Source organism: Panthera leo, chromosome A3 (assembly GCF_018350215.1).
Source record: "Panthera leo isolate Ple1 chromosome A3, P.leo_Ple1_pat1.1, whole genome shotgun sequence".
NCBI classification, from domain to species: domain Eukaryota; kingdom Metazoa; phylum Chordata; class Mammalia; order Carnivora; family Felidae; genus Panthera; species Panthera leo.
In genome coordinates, this window is record NC_056681.1 from 58,847,900 (window position 1) to 58,874,095 (window position 26,196).

The 26,196-nt window shown below is 42.1% G+C and overlaps 3 protein-coding genes across 5 annotated transcripts in view; 1 reads left to right on the plus strand and 2 right to left on the minus strand.

Annotated features, from left to right (window-relative positions):
• The window catches only part of TBC1D8 (TBC1 domain family member 8), a 112,158-nt gene extending 102,771 nt beyond the window's left edge, over positions 1-9,387 (plus strand). For all 3 annotated transcript variants that reach the window (XM_042931969.1, XM_042931970.1, XM_042931971.1), the window contains exons 18-20: positions 6,404-6,493; positions 6,884-6,981; positions 8,294-9,387. In XM_042931969.1, coding sequence (XP_042787903.1) covers positions 6,404-6,493; positions 6,884-6,981; positions 8,294-8,755 — 650 coding nt within the window. In that variant the 3' untranslated portion in view covers positions 8,756-9,387. The remainder of the gene's footprint in view (positions 1-6,403; positions 6,494-6,883; positions 6,982-8,293) is intronic.
• Positions 9,388-10,580: 1,193 nt separating this feature from the next.
• Positions 10,581-19,137, minus strand: RPL31 (ribosomal protein L31). The gene is made up of 5 exons (XM_042931972.1): positions 19,036-19,137; positions 18,509-18,615; positions 12,411-12,536; positions 10,969-11,081; positions 10,581-10,644 (listed from the first exon to the last, which is right to left on the minus strand). The coding sequence occupies exons 2-5, from the start codon at positions 18,613-18,615 to the stop codon at positions 10,613-10,615; spliced, it is 378 nt and encodes a 125-aa protein (XP_042787906.1). The 5' UTR covers positions 19,036-19,137; the 3' UTR covers positions 10,581-10,612.
• A 4,214-nt stretch (positions 19,138-23,351) lies between these two features.
• The window catches only part of NPAS2 (neuronal PAS domain protein 2), a 194,090-nt gene continuing 191,245 nt past the window's right edge, over positions 23,352-26,196 (minus strand). Inside the window, exon 24 of the mRNA XM_042931973.1 lies at positions 23,352-24,754. Within this exon, the coding sequence (XP_042787907.1) occupies positions 24,584-24,754 (171 nt within the window). The 3' untranslated portion in view covers positions 23,352-24,583. The remainder of the gene's footprint in view (positions 24,755-26,196) is intronic.

Here is a 26,196-nt window from a genome sequence, read left to right on the forward strand (position 1 = left end):
ACATCCTTGTTTTTTCCCTGACCTTGGGGGAAAAACTCTTAGTGTTTCCCCAGAGTATGATGTTAGCTGTGGGTTTTTCATATTTTCATAAGGCCTTTATTATGTTGAAGTATGTTCCCTCTAGACCTACTTTAGGTCTAGTTGAGAGTTCTTATTATGAATGAATATTGTACTCTGTCAAATGCTTTTTCTGCAACTATTGAAATTATCATATGGTTTTTATACTTTCTCTTGTTGATAGGATGTATCATATTGATTTGGGAACATTAAGCTGCCCTTGTATCCTGGGAATAAATCCCATTTGATCGTAGTGTAATATATCTTTAAACTTACTGGTTTTTGATATTATCATTTGAGGCTGATATTTGATTCTTGATCTAGCTTCATATTGAACTTGTTTCAAAATTGTTTATTTCCAAAAGCCATGTTTTAATTATTAGTTCATTAAAAGACATTTGTAGACCTTCATGGCTTTTGAAAATCAACTTTTCAAAAACTTTTTGAATGTATGGGATTGTAACATTTATATTATATGACTCCAAATTTAAAATTTTTAATTAAGTGCAAATTGAGATTTGATATATGTTATTTCACTTACCTATATTTAACACTGGAATTTTTGACACAAAGAAATAAAAGTCTTAATAATGCAGACAACCTAAAACCTATTTAGGTATCAATTTGTTAAGGCCATAAAGATCCACAATACATTGAGGTATTTTTAATTTAAATTTAATTTTAACACATACTTCCCATCATAACTTTTTGAGTAAAGGTGGAACACACACACTAGGGAGGTAAAAGAAGAGTCTTGTTAATTAGGAGGAGGTATACTGAGGATTGCAAGTTTGAATTTGTACCCTCAGAGAGTAAGGCCTCATTTGCCAGATGAGGGAGGCATGGTACCAAACAAAGCACAACAGCCCCTGGGCCCTACACACCCACCTTGTGCAGAGCTCTTGCTTGTAACTTTGCAAGGGTATTATGGGAGGCAAAGGGATTTTGTGAGCTCGCTTACAAAGGTATCTGATGCAACTCAGGAAGCAAGAAAGTGCTAAGCCCAGGGTCTCAGTTCCAGAAGAGCTCCCTTTATTGGCTCTATAGTGATTACAACACTGTTTGTTTAGCAGAGGAAATAGAAGAGAAATAGTCCAGATGATTTGATGCCTTATCAGGTGACGTACAGATGAACAGTATTCCAGAAGATTATTAAATTGGGAGTTTTCATTGCAGACTGATAAATCTACAGATATTGGTCATTTTGCTCAGTGAATTATACTAATTGGACTTCCAGAAGACCATTTTCTGGAACATCAGATTCGTTAGAAGCATCAAAGCAAGCTACCAAGAATGCTCTATTGGAAATGGTAAATGAGCACAAACAAATGAGACACTGGAGGCTTTCTGTAAAGGAGCATAGTGAGGGGGCAGCTTATGCCCCCAGCTCCTAGAGATGCCAAGATTCAGGGAATACGTTATGTTTGCAGAGCAGCTCTCCCCTGGGGGTCCTGCTGGTCTGGATCCACATTAAATGATCTTAAAGTGTTAAATCCAATAGAATTTGAGCTGCTCCAGTCTTGTGTTCAGCTTTACGTGAAGAAATAGGTTTCTTTTTGAGGACTTATACACACAAGTGAATTTGCTGTCCAAAGAAAGGGTTTTGTAAAGAAGTGGAGTTAAAAGGAAAAATCTTACAGATAATTCCAATTTGCCATTTGGTTAAAGATGGTTATTTTAAAAAGGATTTCAAGTTGAAGACCTGAATGAACTTAATTGAAAATTGAAAGCACACTTGAAAATATATTAACATGTAGCAACAAAGTATGGATTCAAAGCAAAAATTCAACCAAGAATGATGTTAGCAATGCTTCTCAGTGATAGTCAGTGTTAGAATTTGAAATCTGAAACCTAACTGTAGACAAATATAGCAGTATCTGTGTACAAAAGAGGAAAAGCTTTGTTATTTTAGAATATTTGATATAAAAAATTTTTAAAAGGGGTCAAAATCCAGTCATATTAGCCAAAAAAAATTCAGTAATATATTTGTCAGTAAGGGTGAAGCTGTGTGATGTTTCATGCTTTACATAAAATAAAAAACACTTGAACATTCAAATTCTCGGTAATGACACTTGCTTCCACCTTTTGTTCAGTTTTCAGTAATAGTGGCAGCCTGTTTTGAAGAGATCATTATTTAAAAGTCCTAATCAGGAATTGCATGTAACCATTTCAATATAAATAGTGGTATGATAACTAATATTAAGAAGTCCTGGGGCACCTGGGTGGCTCAGTTGGTTGGGCCTCCGACTTCGGCTCAGGTCATGATCTCATAGTCTGTGAGTTCGAGCCACGCGTTGGGCTCTGTGCTGACAGCTCAGAGCCTGGAGCCTGCTTCCGATTGTGTCTCCCTGTCTCTGGCCCTCCCACACTCACGCTCTGTCTCTCTGTCTCCCTCTCTCAAAAATAAATAAACATTAAAAAAAAAAATCCTAAGTATTCTAACATTTCAGTACCATTAGATCCATTTTGTTACTTGACAAAATATTTTATTTCATCACTTATGGTAAAAGAATGTATCTTTGAAGTTTGTTTACTTAGAATGGATCCCCTTTCTAAACCTATGCAGTACAATTAGAAATACACAAGATCTTTGTATGACATTGTCTGCTTTGTCAAGAGTATTGGCAGATGATAGGAATGGACATATACAATCACAGATTTCATACTGTAGTCACTGTGGATAAAAACCTTAGCAGTATTGTGAAATGGATGTTATGTGTGTGAAATTAACATCAACAGGACCAAAGACAATGGAACATGTGACGACCATGGTTTGCCTAAGAGAAAAGTCTGGCACCCAAGTTACACCCACCATATTGGTTCTCCACTTTTTGCTTAGCCTTTTCTTATGGTTATACTAAGAAACAATACTGATGATAAACTCTATATAATCTACTGCTTTTGAGAATGTGTTAATATGTCAAAGGATCTATTAAAATCCAAGAAACTGAAAGACACACTGCCTTAAGGACCAAATTATTAATGGAAATGGCTCAAATGGCACACATGAAGAGGATTCACCAAATGAAGTGGAAACAGATGAGCTAATTGATGAATCCAGCTAAGATCAGGAACTTCTCTCAGAGAATGGATATAGTCTCTTTGAGATGATTCTGATAATGGATGACATACCAAGCAAACTTACAAAGGTCAGCTTTTCACAGGACACACTAAAATGATAAGATTACATTCTAGTTTAACAACTTAAGCAGCATTGATAACGACATCAGAAATTATACCATGCACATTCATTTTGGTGATAGCTTAAGCTAGACGAAAGATCTCTTCTTTCGACTGGAGTTTAAAATACCAAAAGAGGATTTTGAAAAATATGAAAAATGTGGTGTACACACCTCCGAAAACATCTTTTGTGAAATTGTAATATTGCATTGAACCTTTTAGAAGAGCTGGGTACTGAAGATCTTTGGTATTACCCAAATTGTCAAGCCACTAGGAAAATGGATTTGATCATAGCATCCAGTACTTGTTTACATCATGTGTTTTTCTTTTAATTTCATTTAAAAATTTTTTTTAATGTTTATTAATTTTTGAGAGAGAGAGGATGAGCAAGGGAGGAACAGAGGGAGAGGGAGACAAAGGATCTGAAGTGGGCTGTGTGTTGGCAGCAGAGCGCCTGATGTGGAGCTCAGACTCACAGAACCATAAGATCATGATCTGAACCGAAGCCGGCTGCTTAACCAACTGAGCCACCCAGGTGCCCCTTCAGTGATTTTCTTAGATATCTGAGACCCAAGTTGGATACTTTACTTAGCTTTCCTATCAAAGACTTGGTTGGATATATTGGAATTCCTAATTAATTGCAAGTCCTAGCTGCTATAATTTGCTGTTTTCAACCACTGTGGAGGGCTAGGAAGGCACTATTCTGTTTTTGCAAGAAAAAATAGGAGAATGGTATTATTTTGATGACTGTAGTGTCTCAACTGCATCTGAAAACCAAACTGTATTGAAAGCAGTGTATGTACTCTTCCACCAGAGCTAAGATACAATAGAACTAGCTTTTCCCCTCCACAAGAATCCCATTTAGAAAGTGACAAAGATAGCAGTGGTGATGACGATGAAGTCCTTGAAGCCAGAGAACAGACTTTCCTGCTGGTGGCATTTATTGAAGTCATGAAGGTATCTACCACATTAAGATAAAAGTTTGAGATAGACTGCAAATGTAAATCCTTCAAGATATTTTAACTTGTGCTATACTTGAAGCGAGACACAATGAAAACTTTAATAGAAATGTCTCTTATTTCATTTATAGTCTTGAATTACAAGTTATGCATCAGAATGTAAAAATGTTTATGAAACATTTATGAGAGTTCAGATACCTCATTTAAGAAGGTGGAAAGTACATTTAAAGATTGTAAACCTTTACTACTTTCCCTTAATGCATTGTATACTTCGGAGCATAGGTAACAATGAGTTTTTTCATTGATTCTTTACCTGTCTCCTTTCTAGACACTCACCCTCCTCTTGAATTAACCATTCCTCTCTATGCTCCCATAATATTTGTATTATTCTTCTGTTAGAGCAATTTTTTAGTGACTTGTGTACACATTTCACCTCTTAGAGACCCAATATCCTCTTGACATCTTCTAGCAGCTATTACCTAAAAAAATCTGTTTCCATCATGACTGCCCTAAGTACCATCCAGGGTTTATTATGATTTTCCTCCTATTCAGTGAGTGGATACTCGCATGTGCCACTGTGTAGAATTTTTGGGCAAGCCTGGAAAAATGACTTAACATCTGTTATAATAAAACCCCCAAACCTAAAACAACCCCAAACAATTCCCACCCCCCAAACCCCAGAAACATGTCTCCCAAGTAGGTAGGAGAGTACCTTATCAAGGCTTTGGTGCCATCTTGGGGATATTTGTTGGATTACAACTGAATTTTCCTTTTATTCTCAGTGAGTGGCTTACTAGTAAATATAAGGATCCTGCTGTGTCCATTCATTCTTTATAATTTTTTAATTTATTTTGAGAGAGTGAGTGCACTTCGATGCGGGAGAGGCAGAAAGGAGAGGGAGAGAGAGAGAGGGAGAGAGAGAGGGAGAGAGAGAGAGAATGAATGAATGAATATGAATGAGAATCCCAAGTAGGCTCTGTGCTGTCAGCACAGAGCCGGATGCGGGGCTCAATCTCACAAACTGAGATCATGACCTGGGCTGAAATTAAGTCAGAGGCTTAACCCACTGAGCCACCCAGGCACCCCTAGAATTGTTTTTTATAAGAGCTTTTTGATCTGTGGTTCCCATACCATATAGTGCATTCATTTAAAGTTACAAAACCTGTTTTTTAGTATCTTTAAACAACCATCATCACAATTTTAGGAATTTTCATCACCCTAAAAAGGACCATACTCTCGCTGTTGCTCCCAGCCCATCCATTTTGCTTTGCTTTGTCTTTATAGAATCCTGTTTTAGGTATTTCCTATAAATGGGAATAATGCAATTTGCCATTTTGTGTGTGGCTTTTACTCAGTTTTCAAGGTTCATCCATGTTATAGCCTGTCTCTGTGCTTATTCATGACTGAATTTGATACTCCATTTGATAATTATGTCCTAATCCCCTCATTAATTGAACACTTGGGTTTATTGCCACTTCTTGGCTCTTGTGAACAATGCTCCTATAACTTGTGTACAAGTTTCTAAGTGGGTAGGTTTTCATTTCTCTTTGGTATATACATAAGGGTAGAATTTCTGGGTCAAATGGTAGTTCTGTGTTTACCTTTTTGATGAACTGCCAGATGGTTTTTCAAAATGGCTGTGCCATTTCCTATTTTCAGTAGTATAATGAAGATTCTGCTAGGAGTATTTTTGTATATTTCAAGAAAACTTGCAATGATAAAATGCTTTGTAATCACCAATTTTTCAGTTTTTGTTAGAAACTTAGTATATGCTATGAAAACAGATGCCATGAAGTTTAAAATGCTAATCCCACCATCCAGAAATTTGTGTATTTCTAGAATTTCTGTGTATGTATATACGTACATATATTTTGAGTTTTAGAAAATAGGATTTTACTACATACATTTTTCCAGGGCAGTATCAGCAATGTCCTATGAATTTGTATTTCATTAATTAAAATCTTGTCTATGTAAATCCAGAAAAAGGCTTTATGTGGTCTGTTGTTTTCTTTACTCTGTGTATCCAGTGCTTGGTGTACAGGTGAGTTCAGAGTCCCTGCAAAGACTGCAGCCCACAGGGTGCGGGGGTGGGGAGGGGTTGCTATTGGCTTAGCCTTTAGTTCTTAATTACATAAGAAGCTGAATTATGGCCAGTTTTGCTTAACATGCAGTAATTTGTTCAATGTAATTTTTTTTTTTGTTTTAAGCACTCACTGAAAATGATCGAGACAGCCAGTCCCCATTAAAGAATCCTCTGTTGTCGACATCAAGACCGCTGGTTTTTGGGAAGTCAAATGGTATGTACTTCTTTTCATTAATTCCCCTGCAGGCACACACTGCAATTGTTAGAAGAAACTTCACAGCTCTTCTTAGAAGTGGACTTACCTAGTCCCTTCATACTGTGAATCAACAGCCCACTGCTTTCAGAAGCCAGAAACCTTTCAAGTGGCAGTGTATTGAGGGACTGCCCCTCGGCCCAACCACCACGTTTATTCCTCTTGCCTAAGGTTTGAGGGGTTGTCATGCAGCTACCACACTCCATTCATGGTCAGTTGTAGAACAGACTCTCTAATCTGTTTTCAGTTTGTGTATACTTAGTGGAATTCTGCCCTCACTGCCCCATTCTACATGTTCCTTTTTGCTTTCACTGAGTTTTAAAATATATATTGTATTTTCTGTGTCTCAAGGTGATGCAGTTGATTATCAGAAACAGCTGAAGCAGATGATTAAAGATTTAGCCAAAGAAAAAGATAAAACTGAGAAAGAGTTGCCCAAAATGAGCCAGGTATGAACCTTATCCTATGCAGAGAATTAACCACTTTGCCAGTTTGTTCAGAGGTAAGCTTGAAAGTTGAGCTGGGGCCTACTTCCAAAACCATAATCAAAGGATCAGAGCTGAACACTGGTGACTAAAAGGTAAATGTTTAAAGGATTCCTCCCAAAGTTTGGGAAATGTAGGCTTCAAGTTGGAAATGTCCCTTTATTATAGGATTATCAGTCTTTTTGGTGCTAATGTGGACTGTGAGCCTTCAAGAAGGAATTCAGCATGCAGTGTTTCTTGGTCTCTTTTGACCACAGAACACATGGCATTCATATATCCTGGAATACTTCAGAAGGGTTGCTCTACTCTGTTGGGGAGTTGCTTTCAAATTTTCATTCTCTCTCTTGGATATAGTCACATTTCAATGCTGTAGGTCAACTCTACCTCATTTTTTAAAAAGCCAGTTAAATCCCATCACCCAGAGCTACCGGTACTAACATTCTGATATACAGGATGTCAACTTTTAACTATAAACAAAAGTAGGCTTGTTTTAATACCTTGCTTTCATTTACTTCAAAATCATGAATAGCTCTCCCAAATTATTTTTAAAAATTTTGAGAGTGAGCAGGGGAGCAGAGGAGAAAGGATCCCAAGCAGGCTCTGATGTGGGGCTCTATCTCACAAACCATGAAATCATGACCTTAGATGAAATCAAGAGTCGGATGCTTAACTGACTGAGCCACCCAGGTGCCCCTCTCCCAAATTATTAAGTTAGGTCTCAACCATGTTCCTATTCCTAGAGTAAATGTATAGCTAAATCCCACCAGAAGTGCCTTTCATCACATTAGATTCTCCTTTTGAGCCGCAATGCGTATATACTTTGAAAAAGCATCAGGCATCACTGTTTTACGTCATTTCACATCTGTTAAGTTCCTGCCTGGTATCCTATCAGATGAATAAGCCATTATTTTGTTTAGTCATAACATTTAAGCAGTCTCCAACTTTCTCTCTGTTGTAAATCCTAGATTTAAACATCATTATAAACAAATCTCTATAGCTTTTGGATCCATTTCTACAAGTTGATTTGGATTAAAGGGTGCACATGTCCTCTGGAATGCACAGATTTTTTCTTAATAGTTACTGTATAGACAAAGAGCACATTTCTGTGTTATAAATTCCCTGGAGTCACTGGTAGTACTTTCTGAGTAGAAAGGCAAACTATCTTATCATTTGCTTCAAAGACTGCTATGTGGTTTTCTCTAAGAACTTTTAAGTTAAAAAATATATACATTATATTTCTATCCTGGTTATGTTGCTGTGTATTTTTTAATTCCAGAGAGAATTTATCCAGTTCTGTAAAACTTTGTACAGTATGTTTCATGAAGATCCAGAAGAAAACGAGTTGTATCAAGCCATTGCCACAGTAACCACTCTGCTGCTGCAGATTGGGGAAGTGGGGCAGAGAAGCAGCAGCTCTGGAAGCTGCTCCCAGGAAGGTGGGGAGGAGCTGCGGGCTTCAGCTCTTTCTCCAGACCAGGACTCGGTTTTTGCAGACAACAACGCTGGGAAGATTCCCCAGGACTCCCGGACATTTACTGAAGAGGTAGAAGGGGACTGGACTGTCTCCCTTGAACATATTTTAGCTTCACTTCTGACTGAACAGTCATTAGTAAACTTTTTTGAAAAGCCACTGGACATTAAATCGAAACTTGAAAACGCCAAGATCAATCAGTACAGTCTCAAAACTTTTGAAATGAGCCGCCAATCACAGCCTGAACTCAAGCTGAGCAACGTGTAGCAAGATAGCAGTTTACTGAGAGGAGTCAGCCATACCAAAGCCTTGGACCTGTTTTGTAGGGGTCAGCCCCTCAATCTTCATTTCAGCCTAATTCATTTTGAGCGTATTTTGCAAGCTGGGTATCTGGATGAGCAACCGGACAGCCACAACTGTGGCCAGGGGAACTGATGCAACCTGCAAGCATTTCTATTTATTCTTTAAGAGAATTATGAGTTGGATCCTATCAGTGCTATAGGGAATCCATACATTAGTTCCCTTGATGCTGTGACTTGCTGTTTCACTTTCATCAGATTGGCTGAAATGGGCACTTCTGCTGTGACACTAGTATGATTTCGTTCTCAGATGCAACAGAAGAGTTGAATGTATCATACTAAACCAGAGACAAAAGCCCAAGCTCTCATTCTTCACTTGGATAATGGGAGAGGTTACAAATCAAGTTCACTTTCAAGATCCAAGAGCCACTATCTGTGCAATTGTATTTGGCTTTCTTTTGCACTAATTTTGTTTCAATGCTGGTAATTGAAACCATTTTAATATATTTGGTTGTACTCTGTCCTTCCAAAAATGTTGTGTACAAACCATGCTTTCAATGTTGGCCTCTAAGTTTTTTAATAAGAAACTTTTGTATTGACTTGGTCCTTGTTTATAACTTATTTGTGTCTAGAGGTATCTCCACCATCATCCCCACCCAGTCTGCGTTCTCAGTAAATTGTGATAGTGTAGGTGTTCAACTCCCCACAGTGGTTACGTATAGTACCATCACCCCTGGGGCTCAAAAATGAAGTACCTATTTACAACAGCATTTGATAACACCAGGGGTGTAAACACTGATGAAATATAATCCCTCCAACACAATGCTTTCAGGCTGAATTTAGTGGATTTTATTACTGTAACGGTAAACTTTACCTGAGCTTCGGTTCCACATAAATGGGGATTAAAAATACTTCAGGGGGCCATTACAAACAAGTGAGCTGTACGTATAACATGACCTGTATATAAAAGCCTTAATCTGGCTTAATCCATCAAAAATCAATTACTATTCTATACCTTTTGAAGGTATACTCAATACAAACAGCTTAATTATATTAAAAAATAGTTTAAGCTACTATCAAATATATTAAGATATTTCCATCATTTAAAGATGTTAAAATATGTAAAGTGGCCAATGGTGATTGAGTTCTACATGCCAGTCTCTAGAAAAATCTTTCTTAGAATTACGTATACCCCCAATGTCCCCCAGATAACCTAAAAAGGTTTTCCTAGGCCACGATGCACTTCAGAATCACTTTTAAAACCTGCTTAGGCTCTACTCTACCCAGATACTCAGACCCCAGGTGTTGGGGAGAAGGGGCACAGGCATACCCTATAGGAAAAGCTCTCCAAGCAATCCTATGTAACTGGCAACTGCATAAAGATATTTCAGTTGACTCTTGAACAGCATAGGTCCGTTTATATGTGGATTTCTTCTTTTAATGTTTGTTTTTGAGAGTGTGAGGGGGGAGGGGCAGAGAGAGAGGGAAACACAGCACAGAGCCTGACGCAAGACTTGAACCCACCAAACCGCGAGATAATGACCTGAGCTGAAGTCAGACACTTAACCTACTAAGCCACCCAGCACCCCTACATGTGGACTTTTTTTTTTTTGACAGAGCACTGTAAATTTATTTTCTCTTGATTTAGTTTGACATTTTTCCTTCTAGCTTACTTCATTGGTAAGTCTATTAAGTTTTGGGTACTTGACTTTGTGGGAACTGGTACCCCTAACTCTACACTGTTCAAGAGTCAACTGTACATGGCAACTAGAAAGGGAAAACCAAACAGAAAGGCAGTTTTATACCTTTATTTGACAATCAGCAATTAGTTCTCATCCACATTAACAGTCTGTAGATCTGCAAAAGGAGGGAGAGTCAGTCAATTTCCATCCTCACACCTCACACTTTAACATTCCAAAACCTTCTCTTGAAGGGTGGAGGCCAGTATTACATGACCTTTTTACAACCCAGCTATGGACCTGTTTTGTATCTTCCTGCAATTTCCCACACCATGACACAAAGGTTTACAGTGACTATTATGCCTGTTACCCATTTCCCTATAAGAAGGATGCAGGGCACATAGGTGCATAATTAAGTATCTGTTGGGACAGATGAATTCAGGTTCTAAAAGGGCTAAGGCTGCCTTTCTAATTCCAGCAGATTTATGGGATTTCAACTTACTTTTAAAAGTGGTGACAGGTACATAGGTAACCAACGTATAGAGCTTGTTTGGTGAATCCTCATCCTCGTTACGTTTTCTGGACAGCCGCACACGGATACGGTATGGAACATTCCTAATAAAGATATAAACATGCTGCTAAGTCAATGCCTCCTATCAAGAAAATAACTGCCACTGGTACTAACACCTCCTATCCCCTCATCTGTGTTCTATCCTTTATCTCAATCTGATCAGGCACTACAAGTAGACAGCAGTTCCCTGGAAAAGAAATACCCACAAGGTGGACATTAAATGCTATGGTCTCAGGATGTACGTCTGTCTCAGCAGGCAGCAACCACTGACACTCAACCTACGCTGAAACATGGATCCAAACATGCTAGATCTTTTCCCTCTTACCAACACCCAAATCTTAATTATAGGATTTGTCTATGTTCAATGTAAATTTGGAGAAACACCAAACACTGATGGACACATTCAACACAGAAGACTAGTAACTGTTCAGTTTCCCTACCTTATGCACACAACCCTCTCCTCTCACCCAACCTTAGCAGCATTACAGCAGACTATCTCCTTTTACTGGTCTGAGGCCATGAAGCATTCTGAAGCAATCCAAACCTCAGGACTCTTCTTGGCTTTTGTGCTCCCCTCCCCCCATCATCTCAATGAACCTCTTTGGACACTCCTTTATTAGACATATCTTCTCTACCAGAATGCTCAATGACAGCAACTGCAGGGCTGAATCTCAGGTCCCTCTGTCATTCCCTTAACACCAGATGCAGACCGCTCCCTCACCCTGCTCTAGCCTTAATAATCACCTAGATCCACACCAGCACCATTCCCTTTAGCTGGTCTACTCCAGCACCTTATATCATCCTCCACAGCAAAAACCACTGTCCTGCTTATAAGGAGGGCTTGGCACTATTGACAATTGGGCTGGATAATTGTAGGGGTGCTGCCTTGTGCACTGTGGGATATTTAGCAGAGCCCTTGACCTGTGGCAACCTGTAGTAGTGACACCAGAACTGCCTACTGCTGAAAACCACTGTGCCATAGGTTTCCCATTATGTCTAGAAGATAGAACCAAACTCTTTGCCATAAACAACAAAATGCCACATAGTCTGTTCCCTTCCTAACTCTCCATCTTCACTTACTGTTCAAGTCACTTTACCATCTGTACTCCCATCTTCACCAACCTGTTCCAGCTCACACCAAGTGTGCTCTTTGTGCAATGCTCTTACCTGACCCCAACACTGCTGGCTCTTTCATCATCTAGGTCTCAGTTCAAATACCACATCAAAGGACTTCCTTGCAGATGCCACCCCACCCTTTGAGTCATCATCACATTTTAAGGAAATACTTCCACTGAACCTACATAGACTGCGCAGAGTTGGTTAAGCTAGTGTAATTGTAAAAGTTCATCTTATAACATAGATAACTGTAGCACCTTATTCCTTTGGCCCAGACAGCTTTGTTGAGCCTGGTGTCGATGCGCACATCTGGGGTTCCCATCTCCTTCATAGCAAATTTCCGGATCTCTTTGAGTGCCCGAGGGGCACGCTTCTTGAAACCCCTGAGATTCAAAGAAAATAAATAAGTAGAAAATTAAATGAAATATGTAACATATGATGTCCCGTTTTCACAAAACAAATCTAAACCAAAGCCTTAAGGCAATAATAATCCTCTTTCCCCGCAGTGTGCAATGCCCAAAAACTAGTGTTATACATGGGAAACAGAAAATGCACAATCTACTTTCAATGATGTGGGATAAGAGCTCTGCATATGATCCTAAGAAATGCTAACATACACACAATTCTTTCCTGATAAAACACCCTATGCTCTAATACCATCTGCCCAGCAAAATCAAAGAACAGGATATACTTGGAACATAAAATACATGGATTATAAAACTAAAAGTGTTCTCAGATCAAAGTATACATTATTTGTCATATCTTAAGACATGGCATGTTTTTGGAAACTAAACATTTCCTCTTGAGAGATTGAAAACCACAGTCAATTCTTGGAGCTCTTAGCATGTGTCAGGCATGGTCATTAACTCATGTCTGTTTCAACGGAGTTAGATATTATTAACCTGTTGTTCGTATGAGGACACACAAATTCATCTAAATTTCATGCTTTTAAATAAAAAAGTGTTGAAAAAGCAAAACTTTACTACACACTGAAATGGCCAAGCATTTGGAAGTGAAGGCCATTTCAAATGGGAGCAGAGACCCAAGTCTAAAAAGGTGCCCCACCACCTACGACTGAAGCTCAGAGAAGGGGCCATGTCAACCATTCACCTCTATAACCCAATGCAGGCCCTGGCGCATTAATAGGCGCTTCACTTGTTAGATGGAAGTGAATTTTATGCAATCCAATATAACATACAGAGCATGGTAGATTGACTTAATTCTGCTAAAACCTTCAGTGATTTTCCATACTTACAAAAGATGACCCCTGTACCATCTCCCCTGCTCCCTTTGCTCCACCCTCACTTAGCTTCCTTGCTATTTCTAGAACCCATCAAGCAAGTTCAGTTCATTCATGTAAACACCTGACCATCTAGAAATAAAAGGTGCCTGAAATAACAGCAGTAGGTACAACTGCTATATGTAGGTGAAATATGGAGTAAAAGAGATGGTATCAAGTACCACAGAGAAAAAATAAACCAGGGAAAAAAGAGGGAACATTAGGGAAAGGGAATGCAGGTTTAAATAAGATGGCCAAGAAGATACTAGAGTCTAGATCTGCAGATCATGAGAACAGCAATTTAGGTATCTGTGAGAAAAGCATTCAGGCAGAAGGAAAAAAAAAGCAAAACACACACACACACACACACACACACACACACACACACACACCCCAGCTACTGGTATGATTAAGAAAGTAAGTGGCCAGCTCATGTGGAATCTGAGCAAGGCTAACTGTAACCATTTAAGTGAGAGAAATGGTGGTGGGACCAGGGCAACTGGTCCAAATGTGGCAGGCAGGACCAATAGGACATGCTCACCTGACAATGACTGAAAGGGGGAAAAGCCTCGAGAGGAATGGGAAAGTTAGGCATGACAACGATTAGGAGCTTGGTTTGGGACATGTGAATAAATACCCAAGCCAATAGTAATTGGATATATGTGGCCCTGAGACCAGTTACTATTACCCAGCATAGATAGAAGACAGACAGAGTCCTGGGGCTCTTCAACATTAAGAGGATGATGAAAGGAGGATTAAGAGGATGTGAGGAGGTACCACAAGGTTAGCAGCTAGAGGAGAAATAAGAAAAGAACAAGACTGTGGAATCTTTGGATGTAAAAAAATAATAAAGCACTCCCACAGAAGAATGAACAATGAACTGTCAATTGTTACTTATCAAGCAGGCACTGAGAAATGAATAAGGATTCAGGTCTTCACTTGGGGGTTTTAGAACAAAGCATAAATTGCCTGAAGAACTTGATTCACACCTACACTTTTCAAATGTTCCATCATCTGTGTGGCCTTTAAAACAGCACGCACTTTCACAGATGACTGACTTTTCACCGGGCGCTTTTTACCATTTTGAATCTTAATCTCTTACTAAAGTAAACTAGAAGGACAGGGTCTTTGCTTTCCCAATGAATCTGCAGAGCCCAGGACTGTGCCTAATATAGTCAAGTGCTTGATATTCTCCCAAACAAATGTATGAATGTCCCAAATAAAGGGGTGAGGGGAAGGAAATGTGGTTATTCCCAAGAAGCATCAATACAAAAAGGCACTGGATTTCAGGGCACTTGGGTGGCTCAGTTGGTTAAGTGTCTGACTGGCTCAGGTCATCTCAAGGTTTGAGTTTGAGCCCCAGGTCAGGCTCTGTGCTGACAGCTCAAGAGCCTGGAGCCTGCTTCAGATTCTGTGTCTCCCTCTCTCTCTGCCCCTCCCCCACTCACACTCTGCTTTCTCAAAAATGAATGTTGGAAAAAAAAAAAATTAAAAAGCAACAAAAAACCCCAGTGCCTTCAACAAATCTCAGAGATTGCCCCAATGGCACTGTGGAATACAGGAAAAATGTAGGTGTGGCAATAATCCCACTTATGCACAATCTTTCTGTGATGGCTCCTGTTATTAATTATGGAATGGGGACTATCCCAGGCATCCAGAGTTACAGTAGATGAAAAAACCAAGTAATACTATATTCCACTTGTTAAACCAAACATACTTCTCCATCAGGCATTTTTAATATTAATGTGACCACATCACATTACAGTGAAAGAGCCTACTTCAGGCAAACAAAGGAATACTCCAAGACAGGTCTGTTGGCCTCAACTAAAGTATAATCATCTCCCTCAATTAAGAGCCTTGGAAGGGGTGGTTCAGAATTCCAGCCTAATAAGGAAAAAGAACAAAAATCTCTCAGACTCTTCAAATTCCTTCTCTGGCCTCTACTGACTTGTGTGCCCCCAGTATAGCATTATAGCCGGTATCAGGATCTCCACCATCAGACGATTCGGAGGCTGATCTGCTTTGAATGGAACACCAGCACTGAGAGTCACTTTGGTTCTGATCTGGATGCTCCTCATGAACTGAGAGGACATCTTCCTGCAACAAAAGTGCTGGTATCCTACAAGGACAGATTTGTAGTTTTGGTCATTTACTTCTGCACTGCCTGCATTTTCTGAGAAAGACCTTGCAGGAGAAAAAAAAAGATTTCTAAACGTTTCAAAGGAAGACTGAACAAGTACCCCACCCCAACTATTATCTCATCACCTTGCAAGTCCACTGCTATTTCAAGATCTATCCAAAGAATAGTGATATGGTATTCCTTACATGAATGTGTTTACTATTAGTTTGTGCGTTTAAAGTATCTAAGATTAAAGGTGACTTTAAAAAGGGAGAGAGAAACATGAACTTTGATGTCTGATCACTGTATTAGGGGAATCTGGCCTCTGTGCTGATCTTCTAAGAACCACACTAAGTCAATTTCTCAAAGAAACCTGTTAAAATGACTTAGTATGACTCTGGCATTAGGTAGTCCTCTGAATTAAGATTCTGGTGCTGATGTTCCTGTGTGCAGGCAGAGGAGGACTGGAAGAATGGTCAAGGAGAATTTTGTAGGTATACCCCAGAGTACTGTGCTTCTCACTGAATAAAGACGTATATACATACCTACAAAATTAGGACATGGGAAGCAGGGCTATCAATTTGACAAGGACTCACTACTTTTCTCTGGACCAATTACTATTGAATTCTCTAGCCAAAGAGGCTTTGGGGACAGAATGTCTGTTTGGGACCTCACTTCTATTTACGGATACTTTGAGGTCGATATTACAACACACACGTTCCGGTCTTGTTTCTGCACACACTTAGGCCTTCCGAAAAGCTCTTCAGCAACAATGCAAATCTCCTTACAGCCACCTTTTCTCATGCCCTGGTCCACAACTTTCAGCCAAAATGGCTCCAGGTTTCTGGTTTCTAGGTTGTCAGTCATACTCCACCATTTTAGAGAATGGTTAAGGGGACCAGAATTTGTACGGGTCTTTGCCTTAAACCAGTTAACAAGGTGTTGGTTATTCCAAAAGGCACAGACTGTAAAAACCATACAGACAAAAAAATCCCAAGAACTAGAACATTCAAAATCATTCTCAATATTCTTGTACATCACAAATCCACAACAGCCATGTGTCCTTTGCCCCAAGAATTTAGCTACCACTTTGCTCTATTGCTCTGAGGAGCTTAATACTGAAACTTTAGAATGACCTCAAAAGAGCAAGACATTCAGGAGGCAAAGTAAGGGACTCCAATGTAGAAGTTTATAGGCGGTCCAATTAAAATTTGGTCTTGATTTTGGAACTCTTTTAATCTGACCAGGTGTTTAGCTAGATTGCTATAGCTAACATGCCAATCAAAATTAGTGTTTAGGCATTAACAGGCTCCACACACATTAGAATGTTGTTTTATTTTTACTGAGAAATACTGCCAACAGACTCTACAGAATGGAAAGCAGATAATACTTAAAAGCCAAGAAACTTTACAGCTTGTATCAACGTTATTTCTAAAATACTTTTTTTTTAAATGTTCATTTGTTTTTGAGAAAGTGTGAGCGGGGAAGGGGGGGGAGGGAGGGAGCGAGAGAGAAGCACACAGACAGAGAGAGAGACTCGGAAGCAGGCTCCAGGCTCTGAGCTGTCAGCAGAGTCCCATCTGGGGCTCGAACTCAAACCATGAGATTGAGCCACCCAGGTGTCCCATATCAACGTTATTTCTAATTTGTGTGTGTGTGTGTGTGTGTGTGTGTTTTTGAGACAGAGCATAAGCAAAGGAGGGGCAAAGAGAGAGGGAGACAGAATCCGAAGCAGGCTACAGGCTCTGAGCTGTCACCAAGGAGCCTGATGCAGGGCTCAAGCTCCCTGAAAGCTCATGAACCGCAAGATCATGACCAGAGCTGAAGTCAGATGCTTGACCGACCAAGCCACCCAGGCACGCCCCAGTGTTATCTATATTTAAAGATCAGTGTGAAAATCACTTCAATGCCTGAACCTAGGATCAATCACCTTCTCATTTCTGTATTTGCTTTTGGTGTCTTTTGCCTGTAGAAACATTTTGTGAACTTTAGAATACAGGAAAAATTATTTACTGTAAGTCCAAGTTGAGCCTTAAGGATCATATCTGGTTAAACCTTGGCAGAACTACTTGAAAAGTTTTTGCAAACTGGGGCTATGGATACTGAACCAAAATAATTCTTTTTTTTTTTTTTTTTCCAATTTAAGGTTACTTTGTCTCTCCTTACAAGGATATGATTAAGCCAAATAGAAAATATGCATACATACTAGTGGGGGGGGGGGGGGAATGCGCTTGTTTGTGGATGTTTTAAAATTAACAAATATCGTATCTTCAAAAAATACTCCAAATAACAGTATTCAATAAGGGATTGGGTCTCCATTCTTAGCAGTAAACTTAAGAACTTAAAACCATACAGACAAAAAGTCCCAAGAACTACAACATTCAAAATCATTCTCAATATTCTTGTACATCACAAATCCACAACAGCCATGTGTCCTTTGCACACATATTGCCCTAATACTCTATTGACACATTCTTTTCTTGTCTAACAGTCTCATTTCTGGTATTACAACTCAACCAGGATTAGTTAATACATATTTGTGTCAGGAACTAAAAGAATCCCCTCTAAATGTCCACATCCTGGATTGAATACTCCTTTTCCAGTTAATTGCTTAGCTTTACGGGGGTCTAGAGACATTTAAAAGTTTGTCTTCCTATATGCATCTTTCACCCTTTAGCCTGCCCAGGTTTATTCAGTTACAAAGCTCCCAGTGAAATCATTTTATCATCACCAAGTTCCCCCAACTGGTTCTCCCAGAAACTACAATTCAATCTTGTGTTTCCAATCACGAACCTCCCAGGATTACGCTTTAAACCCTATAAACCTTAAACAGGGGACATGGAACAGAGATCCGAATTTTTAGCTTTTAACTAGACAGACCTCAGAGTGACAGCCAGACGCGTGAGTTCAGAAGCCCCCAACCAGCAAGGCATCGGGCCGACTGCAGACATACTCACACTCCATGGATGCGCTTGTGAATGTTGATGGTGTATTCTCTGGTCACTACCTCGTTGATGGCAGAACGGCCCTTCTTCTTCTCGCCACCCTTCTTTGCGGGAGCCATCTAAACCCAGGCGACAAGGAAGTTCAGACCAGAATGGGACCAGCACAAACCCAAGTCCTCCCCCTCCCTCCCTCCCAAGCCCGGCCTCACGCTGCCACCCTCAGGGCGCTGCCGGTGCAAAAGGTCGTGGCAAGCCCGAAACCCCAGGTATTGGCAAAGCCAAGTCAGCTTCCCCGCGGTCAAAGCGCCGTGCCCCTCAGATGCTCCCGGAGCCCCAGAAACCCCTGCAGGCTCGGCTCCCGTAAGCCTGGCCACTCTTCTTCCCAGGCTACGGAAACCCACTAAACAGCGCGGGTTCGCGTCCCCGAGAAAAGCGGAGTCCTGGACCGGCTTAGAAAAAATCTCGCGGTCCCGGTCAGCACAATCCCCAGCGAGGATGGAAGCAGATTATCGAAGCCGAGACCCAGTACCCACACTCACCCTGCCAGGCCCGGGTTGGAAAGGAAGACCGCGAGGTATTGTGGGAGAGGGAAAGCAGCGTCACAAGTACAACTTCCGGGTCGCCTGGAGGTGGGTGGAAGAGGGAGGCGAGGCTGCGACGTAAGCGGCGCGCGTCCGGGGAAAAGCAAGCACACTTTGGGGGCGGAGCCGGGGAGGGCCAAGACTGCGCGTTCCTGCCGCGCGCTCTCGGCGTCTGCCTTCTAGTAGCCTAGTTGCCTCCACCGCGCTGTGGAGGTGCGGCAGGGTCTCTCGCCTCTGCCCCTAAATCTTCAGAGGAAATAAAGCCCAGGCCCACAGCTGGATGGGACCTGGGGCGGGAAAAAAAGACTCCAATTTGTTTTTCCCATTCTCTCGTTGATTCGGCCGACGTTTGATGAACCTGAGTGTGGCGCCGCACCTAGCTGGCGGTACCATTGAAATTGGAGACAGCTGCCGCCCTGGCGGCGCCCTCGTCGAGCAAGGACACTCCTGAATGGGAGTGCTTACTTACTGTCCTGGACTGTGGAGCCACCCGAGGGTCGTGTCCGGCCCGATGCATGGGTGGGCGGGGGGTGCAGAAAGCAGGGAGGCTAGTGCTGCGCTGAAAGGATGGGCAGGAGGTAGACCGGCAGAGAAGTGGAGCGTGGCAGGTGAACCGTCTGAAGCAATAGGGCTTCCTAGACTCTAGGCGGAGAGATGAGGTAGTGTGGGGCCTTACTCAAGAGTTTTACAAGTAATGCATCATTGAAGTTATCAGGAGGGCAGTGCCATGGTCAGATTTGTTTTAGAATTAATTCAGTTACGTTGTGAAGAATAGATTGGGAGCAGGTGGGCAAGATCATAGCAAGGAAACTAGTAGGAAGAAGTTATTTACATAAGAGACAAGGAGTTCTGAACTAAGGCAGTTGCAGCGGGATTGGAAAGAAGCAGACTGATTTTATAGATACAAGTAGATAAAACCAAGAGGATTTGGAGAGAGAAAACCGGTGTAGACTCACTACATTTAAGAGATGGGGGCTGAAGAAAATAGGAACGAGTCATTGGAGCAGTAGGAAAAGATTTAGTTGAACATGTTCTAAGTCAAAAGGAAGCCAAAGTGGTCAGCACGTTCTAAATGCTAGAGTTTAAGGAAGGCAAAAACATGTACCCACTAGATTCTCCAAACAGGAGAGTATCAGTGATTTTAGCAAGTTTCACTACTGGAGCAACGGGGAGTGGGAAAGAGCCAGATGAGGACAGAGTAAGGACTGAGTATGGGGCTGGGTTGCTTTCTACCTGTGTTGTCCCTTGGGGCACAAAGACTAGGAGAGAAGACATACTGAGGAAGGGGATCAAAAGGCAGGGGAACTGGGGAAGCAGTAAGCAGTCCAGCTGAACAAGTGGATTAGATATGATGTGAGAGACAATAGGGAGCTCTGAGGAGACGCCCAGAGGGATGATTCTAGAGCTCCCCAGAGGCTTAGGAACTGGGTATCACCAATCTGGGGATTCTAAGACAGTCAGTTTGATCCATGGATCCGTGCTTTCCTTATTCTAAATGAACTCCCTTTCTTCACAGGAGCACACCATTTAATGGCTTCTTAAGACAGGGAGGATGGGAGCTAAAGTTGTTGAGCCCTCACATACCTGAAGGTTTTTATTCAACCCTCAAATTTATTAATGTTTTGACTTGTATGGAATTTCGGGTTGAAAATAACTTCTCCCCACTGTTTTGAAGGTATTCTCCATTGTCTTCTTTCAGAGTGGTTGTTGAGAAGTCATGTGGCCTCCTTGGTGATCTGTTTTATTTTCTCTGAAACATTGTAGGATCTTCTCCTATCTCTAAAGTCGTGAAATTTCAAGCAAATAGACCCCACCAGTGGAAATCTACGAAATGGCCCTCTCAGATGTCAACTGTGCTGCTTTAAGTCAAGGTTGAACAGACAATAAAAACCATTTGGTCTGAAGGACTGATAATCATTAGCCTGGCTGGGGGGGCTCTCCTGTTTCAGTTTAGCCCTGCAGGCTCTTCCAGCTTCTTCTCTCTCAAGCCTCAGGGGTCAGGCCAGTCACTGCTGGCCTCCCAGAGACCAAAACCTTTAAGATAAACTTTGTTAGCTGGGTTTCTCTCCCATGTCTTTTGACTTTTAGTGATTACCAGGGAATCCTTAAAATGAGACAGGATCTGAATGCTTCCCTGTAGGGGCAGCAAGGAAGAAGATCCCAGTCTCGAGGGGACAACAAACCCTAAAGTGCTGAAGGGTCTTTTTGGGTAGATTGTGCTTAGGAAGGTCCAATGGGATTTCCTAAGAAAAGCCACTGAAAGATTGTTAAGATGAAAGGGGTGTGGTGGTGCAGAAGGAAGGCACTAAAGGAAGATCTGTCCAGTAGTAGCATTCCAAAGCTTGCGTTTTCCAGAGTTCACATCTCAACCGCTTCTTACGAGCCAAGGCTTTACAGTTTTCCGAAGAGAAAGGTCATGATTTTTTCTGGAAACAAGACAGGGTTACAAAACACCTTTTAAAGAGTGGAATTAAATGAATCAAAATCTTAAGGATTGAACTTCCACTGATGTTATGTGCGTTTATTTATTTATTTTTGCTTTTTTTGATGGTATGTGGGTTTAAAGAAATGTTGCACAATAAGAGATTTATCCAACATGTATGAAATTTAAGCAATGCTAAATTAAATTAGTAACATGGTTTGTACTCTGCCATCTTTCAATGGCTTCCAGCTTGAAAATCCTAGTACAATAAGTATGCTGCTTCCATTAAAAATCTTGCTTTATTTAGGATTCTGACGGCCAATTAAAATACAAATACAGAAAAATCAGATATATAAACCTTCGAATTTACAAAACAGTTCAATTGCCAAATAGTTCATCTAGTTTCACAGACTTTTTTGTGGTGTCTAAATGTGGTGTCTTTCCTGATTGGATTATGCAGGGCTGGCAGTGTGGGCGGTGAAAGAATTTACCCAAGGCAGAAAGGTGATAGAAGTTTATTGAATACACCACAAGGGAGCTGCAAGCAGGACAGCAAAAGAGAGGCTGTCTGCAACAAGACGGTGGGGGCTGTTTTTAAAGAGGGAAGGTGAGGAGGTATGGTGAGGTATGGAATGACCCCTTTTTTGGTAACTGAGCCTGGTTGTATGTAGCCCTTTGGTTAATTAGGGCCAGTGGATATTTTGAGGTGGGTCACTTGATGGGCTTGTCTGTATTCAGCCATGGGGCCACTGTCTGCCTTTTCTATATATTCCATTGCTCGAGCCTGTTTGCCTTAAAAGCAGCCTCTACATTTTTCTTTTATTTATTATTAAGTAGGCTCCATGCCTAACATGGAGCTCGAACTCATGTCCCTGAGATCAAGAGTCACATGCTCCACTGACTGAGCCAGCCAGGCAACCCCTAGACTTCTCATTTTAGAAAGAAGGTTCACTTCTGATTCCTTTAAAGAGTAGTAAATCATCCTAAAGCATGCAGAACATTGACACTTACCTTTTTTTGGGAATACAGCAACTGTGTGAACAATAAAACTCCTTTTTTGGTGACTTTATTTGCATAGCCTCTTGTGCCAACCAAAAGTGATCCTTGCCACGGAACAGAGGAGCTACCCCTACGTCACAGGGAGGCAGGTAGACACACAGAACTACAGCAATGGAACAAGGAAAGAAACTTAGTTCTCTTGGGCCAATGTTTACGGAAAGGGCTGTGCTGAGCAGCGCCATCTCTGTGATTCTCAATCATGGTGTGCCAGGGCACCCTTATGTCAGCGTGATGAGGCCTCATGGGAGGTGGGGGGATATCTGTAGTTGGCAGAAGTCTCCTAGATGCTGCTGTTATATCTCCCCCCACCAACAAAACGTGTGTACACACCTCTCACACACAGACACACAAACCCCATGCACATCACCGATAGATCTAAGTGTTGGCAGCTGGAGCCCATGAAGTCCAGCCCAGGTGAGTTTAATTATGAGTTGTGACTGCTTTGATGCAGATTGTCTCCGTCAGATCCACAGATTCCCTATGTCTAGAAGGCTGAGATGTTTCCAGGGGCTTTTGCTGTTTCTGTTTGTTGTGCTGTCATCTTTATACCGTTGTTGTTTTTTTTTTCTGGCGCAACCTTTAATTATGAAGGTCAGGAGCCTGATGGGCTGGTGCATATGCTGCAGCTCAAAAAACCTGATTTATTCATTGCTTGCTTTCACCTTTTCGATATCTTCGATTATCCTTAGAAATGTCTTGAAATTAAAAAAAAAATGTTAATGAAGAAAAGATGTATGCATGCATGTATACCAAGGGACAGAAACTGCCTCCAGAGGAAATTGTACAAATTCGTTAATTTATTACAAAATTTCCACTCACAGAAAAACACAGGAAAACTTTTATACTTTTATATTTGGGAAAGGAACTGGCGTCTCAGATACAAAATAATTTACACATAATCCATACAATTTTATTTTATATAGAAATAGGTCATTATTACAACAGCTGTACAGTTCACTACACTTCGTCTTTTAATTACATAAAACCTTTTTCTTTAGAAACATCTCAACATAACAAAACATACAAAAAAAGCAAAGTGCATTTTGAAAAGGAGAATCCAATCCTCGGTCTTATCATGAAAGATCTGTAGAAAGATGCAGCATTCTGACTCAAGGGGCCGGTGCGTGGTGGGGTCTCCTAGGGGACCTGGGGCTCCACAGGCCTGTCTGGCTTGTGGAACCTCTTCCTCCAAAGTCTCATAGTTCCCGACAGAATTCTGGAACATCAGCTGCATGATTGTGCTTTGCTTTGAGTCGGCCTTTGTAGTTGCAATCAACCAAGTAAACAGGAACAGTCCAGTGTTATATTTAGGGGAAACAATAATCACCAGAACGGGCATGGGGTGAAGAACCTCCTTCCATTAGGTTTTAGGCCAGAGGGTGTGGGTCTGCAGCCTGGTGAAGAATGACCAGCTCTGCCATCTGATTGGTGGGCTGGTTTTGTTACTGCGGTCTCCAAATGAAGTCAGGAGACCTTATTATTTTTAAAACCTGAAAGTGCCTAAGTTATCTCCTCTGTGCAGCTGTGCAAATTAAAACAAAAACAACCATTTAAAAATAATGAAAAATAATCTCTTTATTCTCTCTCTTCAACAGATCTCTGACCCAGTGCTTCTCGAATGCAAAGAAAAGAGGGTCAAGACAGTGAAGGCCAGCTAGCAAGTGTGGACAGACCACAGCCGGCTAGAGGGACCAGTGCGCTCTCTCAGGAGGACGCAGTGAGCCATGCCACCTGCTAAGTCAACTGAGTAACGACACTTACGCGGGGGCACTCGGTTCCCATCCGAGTATGGCTGTAGAGTGTGCCCGAGAAACACACAGGCAAGGGAAACACGGCCAGTACTCTGATCATGTGTCACATGCCAGCTGCTGTGCTCTGGAGAAGGTTACCATCCAGGAGTTCTGAAATGTATGCAGTGTGCATAAAAGCCAAGGGTTTAAAACTCCTCTCCCCCACTCCTGTGGCCACTCCCATTGTCCGTCCATTGGTTAAAGCTGATTGTGACCCGACTGAGGTGCCAGGGCACTACCGGGGCGGCTGCTGGAGGCCCGAGGACTCAGACAGGCTGCTGACCCTTCGGGGTGGGCGTGGGGGCTGGGGTGGGGGTGGGTAGCCCAGGGTCCCTGGCGGTTGCGAGTAGGTGGAGAGAAGTAGGGAGTCCTGCTGCTCACTGTGCAAAGAGGTCGGTGCCTGTACCTGCAAAGAAGAGACAAAGGGCTCCAGAGGTGCCTCTGTGCTTTGGCAACTCCTCCGCTGAGATGCTGGGGCGGTAATGCCGGTGTGGTCAGACTACAGGCCTCACCTCCATGGCTGGGAGGGGGGAGGGCAGGATCTTGTGGTGGCAGGACCTTGGGCGTAGGGTGGGTGGGGAAGAAAGGAGCCTGAGGCTCCCCCAGGTGGGTGTGAATTCGGAAGCCGAGCCCTAGGGGTTCCTTTGGGCCAGTGGGCCAGGGACTAGGCTTTGGGGAATGGTTTCCTGAACATGTGGCCTATATGTTTTGGGATGTTAGAACCTGAGACCACATGCAGATAACTGACAGAGCAGAATCCAAACACACGTGCAGTTGGCATACTTTTCACCATGGTCCCTGATTCGGTAACTACTTCCAAATACTGCCATTCGCCAGCATCTACTGGGGAACATCCTCATTTGAAGCTCAGAAGCTTCAACTGGTCAAACCCTAACTTTGGAATGGTCAGCCCCGTCTCCCACTATTCTCGTCTATGAAATCTCCCCCATCCAAACAACCCAGGACACCACAGGCACACCTGCCCCTCCACTTTTGCTCAGGCTGTCTCTCTTGTTGGAACACTGTCCCTTCCTGTCTTTTCACTCCATCCACACCTCGGCTCTGCAGCAGGTGCCGCCCCACCCCTCCCTCCCCCCCAGCCTCGAGTCCTTCCTCCACAAAGGCCTCCAGGCACAGTGCTCTTACCTGGCACTAACCCAGAATCTGACAGCTCTCTGTGACATCCCCTCTCCCCACAATGCACCCTGAGGCCCCTGAGAGCAGCAAACAGGCCCAAGTGCTCTGTGTATTCTTAGCACCACATCTTGAAGTTACAGGTGTCTGTGAACATGTTTGTTGCCAAGGCTGAAGAAAGACACAGGAGGCCTCTAACTCTGCCCAGACCATCCCTGTCTTCTCACTTCACCTGAACCCATCCAAAAATTGCTTCTGTGTCCTGCAAAATGACAAGACATGCCACACTGAAGTCTAGAGTTGGCTCCCACTATGCTTGAGGTCAGAGAACTTTGAAAGGTATATCACAAATGGTTTAGCATCTTTGGAATTAAATTGTATTCAAGACCTTCAAGGGTGACTCCTTTCATCTTTATCCCTCTATCCTTAAAATGTCTCAGTCACCACACTCTCCTGTGGCTTTGAAGGTGCCCAAGCACGGTAGGCAGAGTGACAGAAAAGCTATGCCCTGCCCTGTGGTGGGAGCTGGAGGCCAGGAAGGATGTACACAGGACAGGGTCAGGGCTGGGGCAGGAAGGCGCTCTGGGTATATGTCAGAGGGAAGGCCAGAGCCCAAGCAGACACTTCTGTCCCATCTGAACTCCAATTACTGGCTCTCGGGCTCCAGTGGATTTGGCACTTGCTTGAATAAGTGGTGACCACATGTAAATGTGC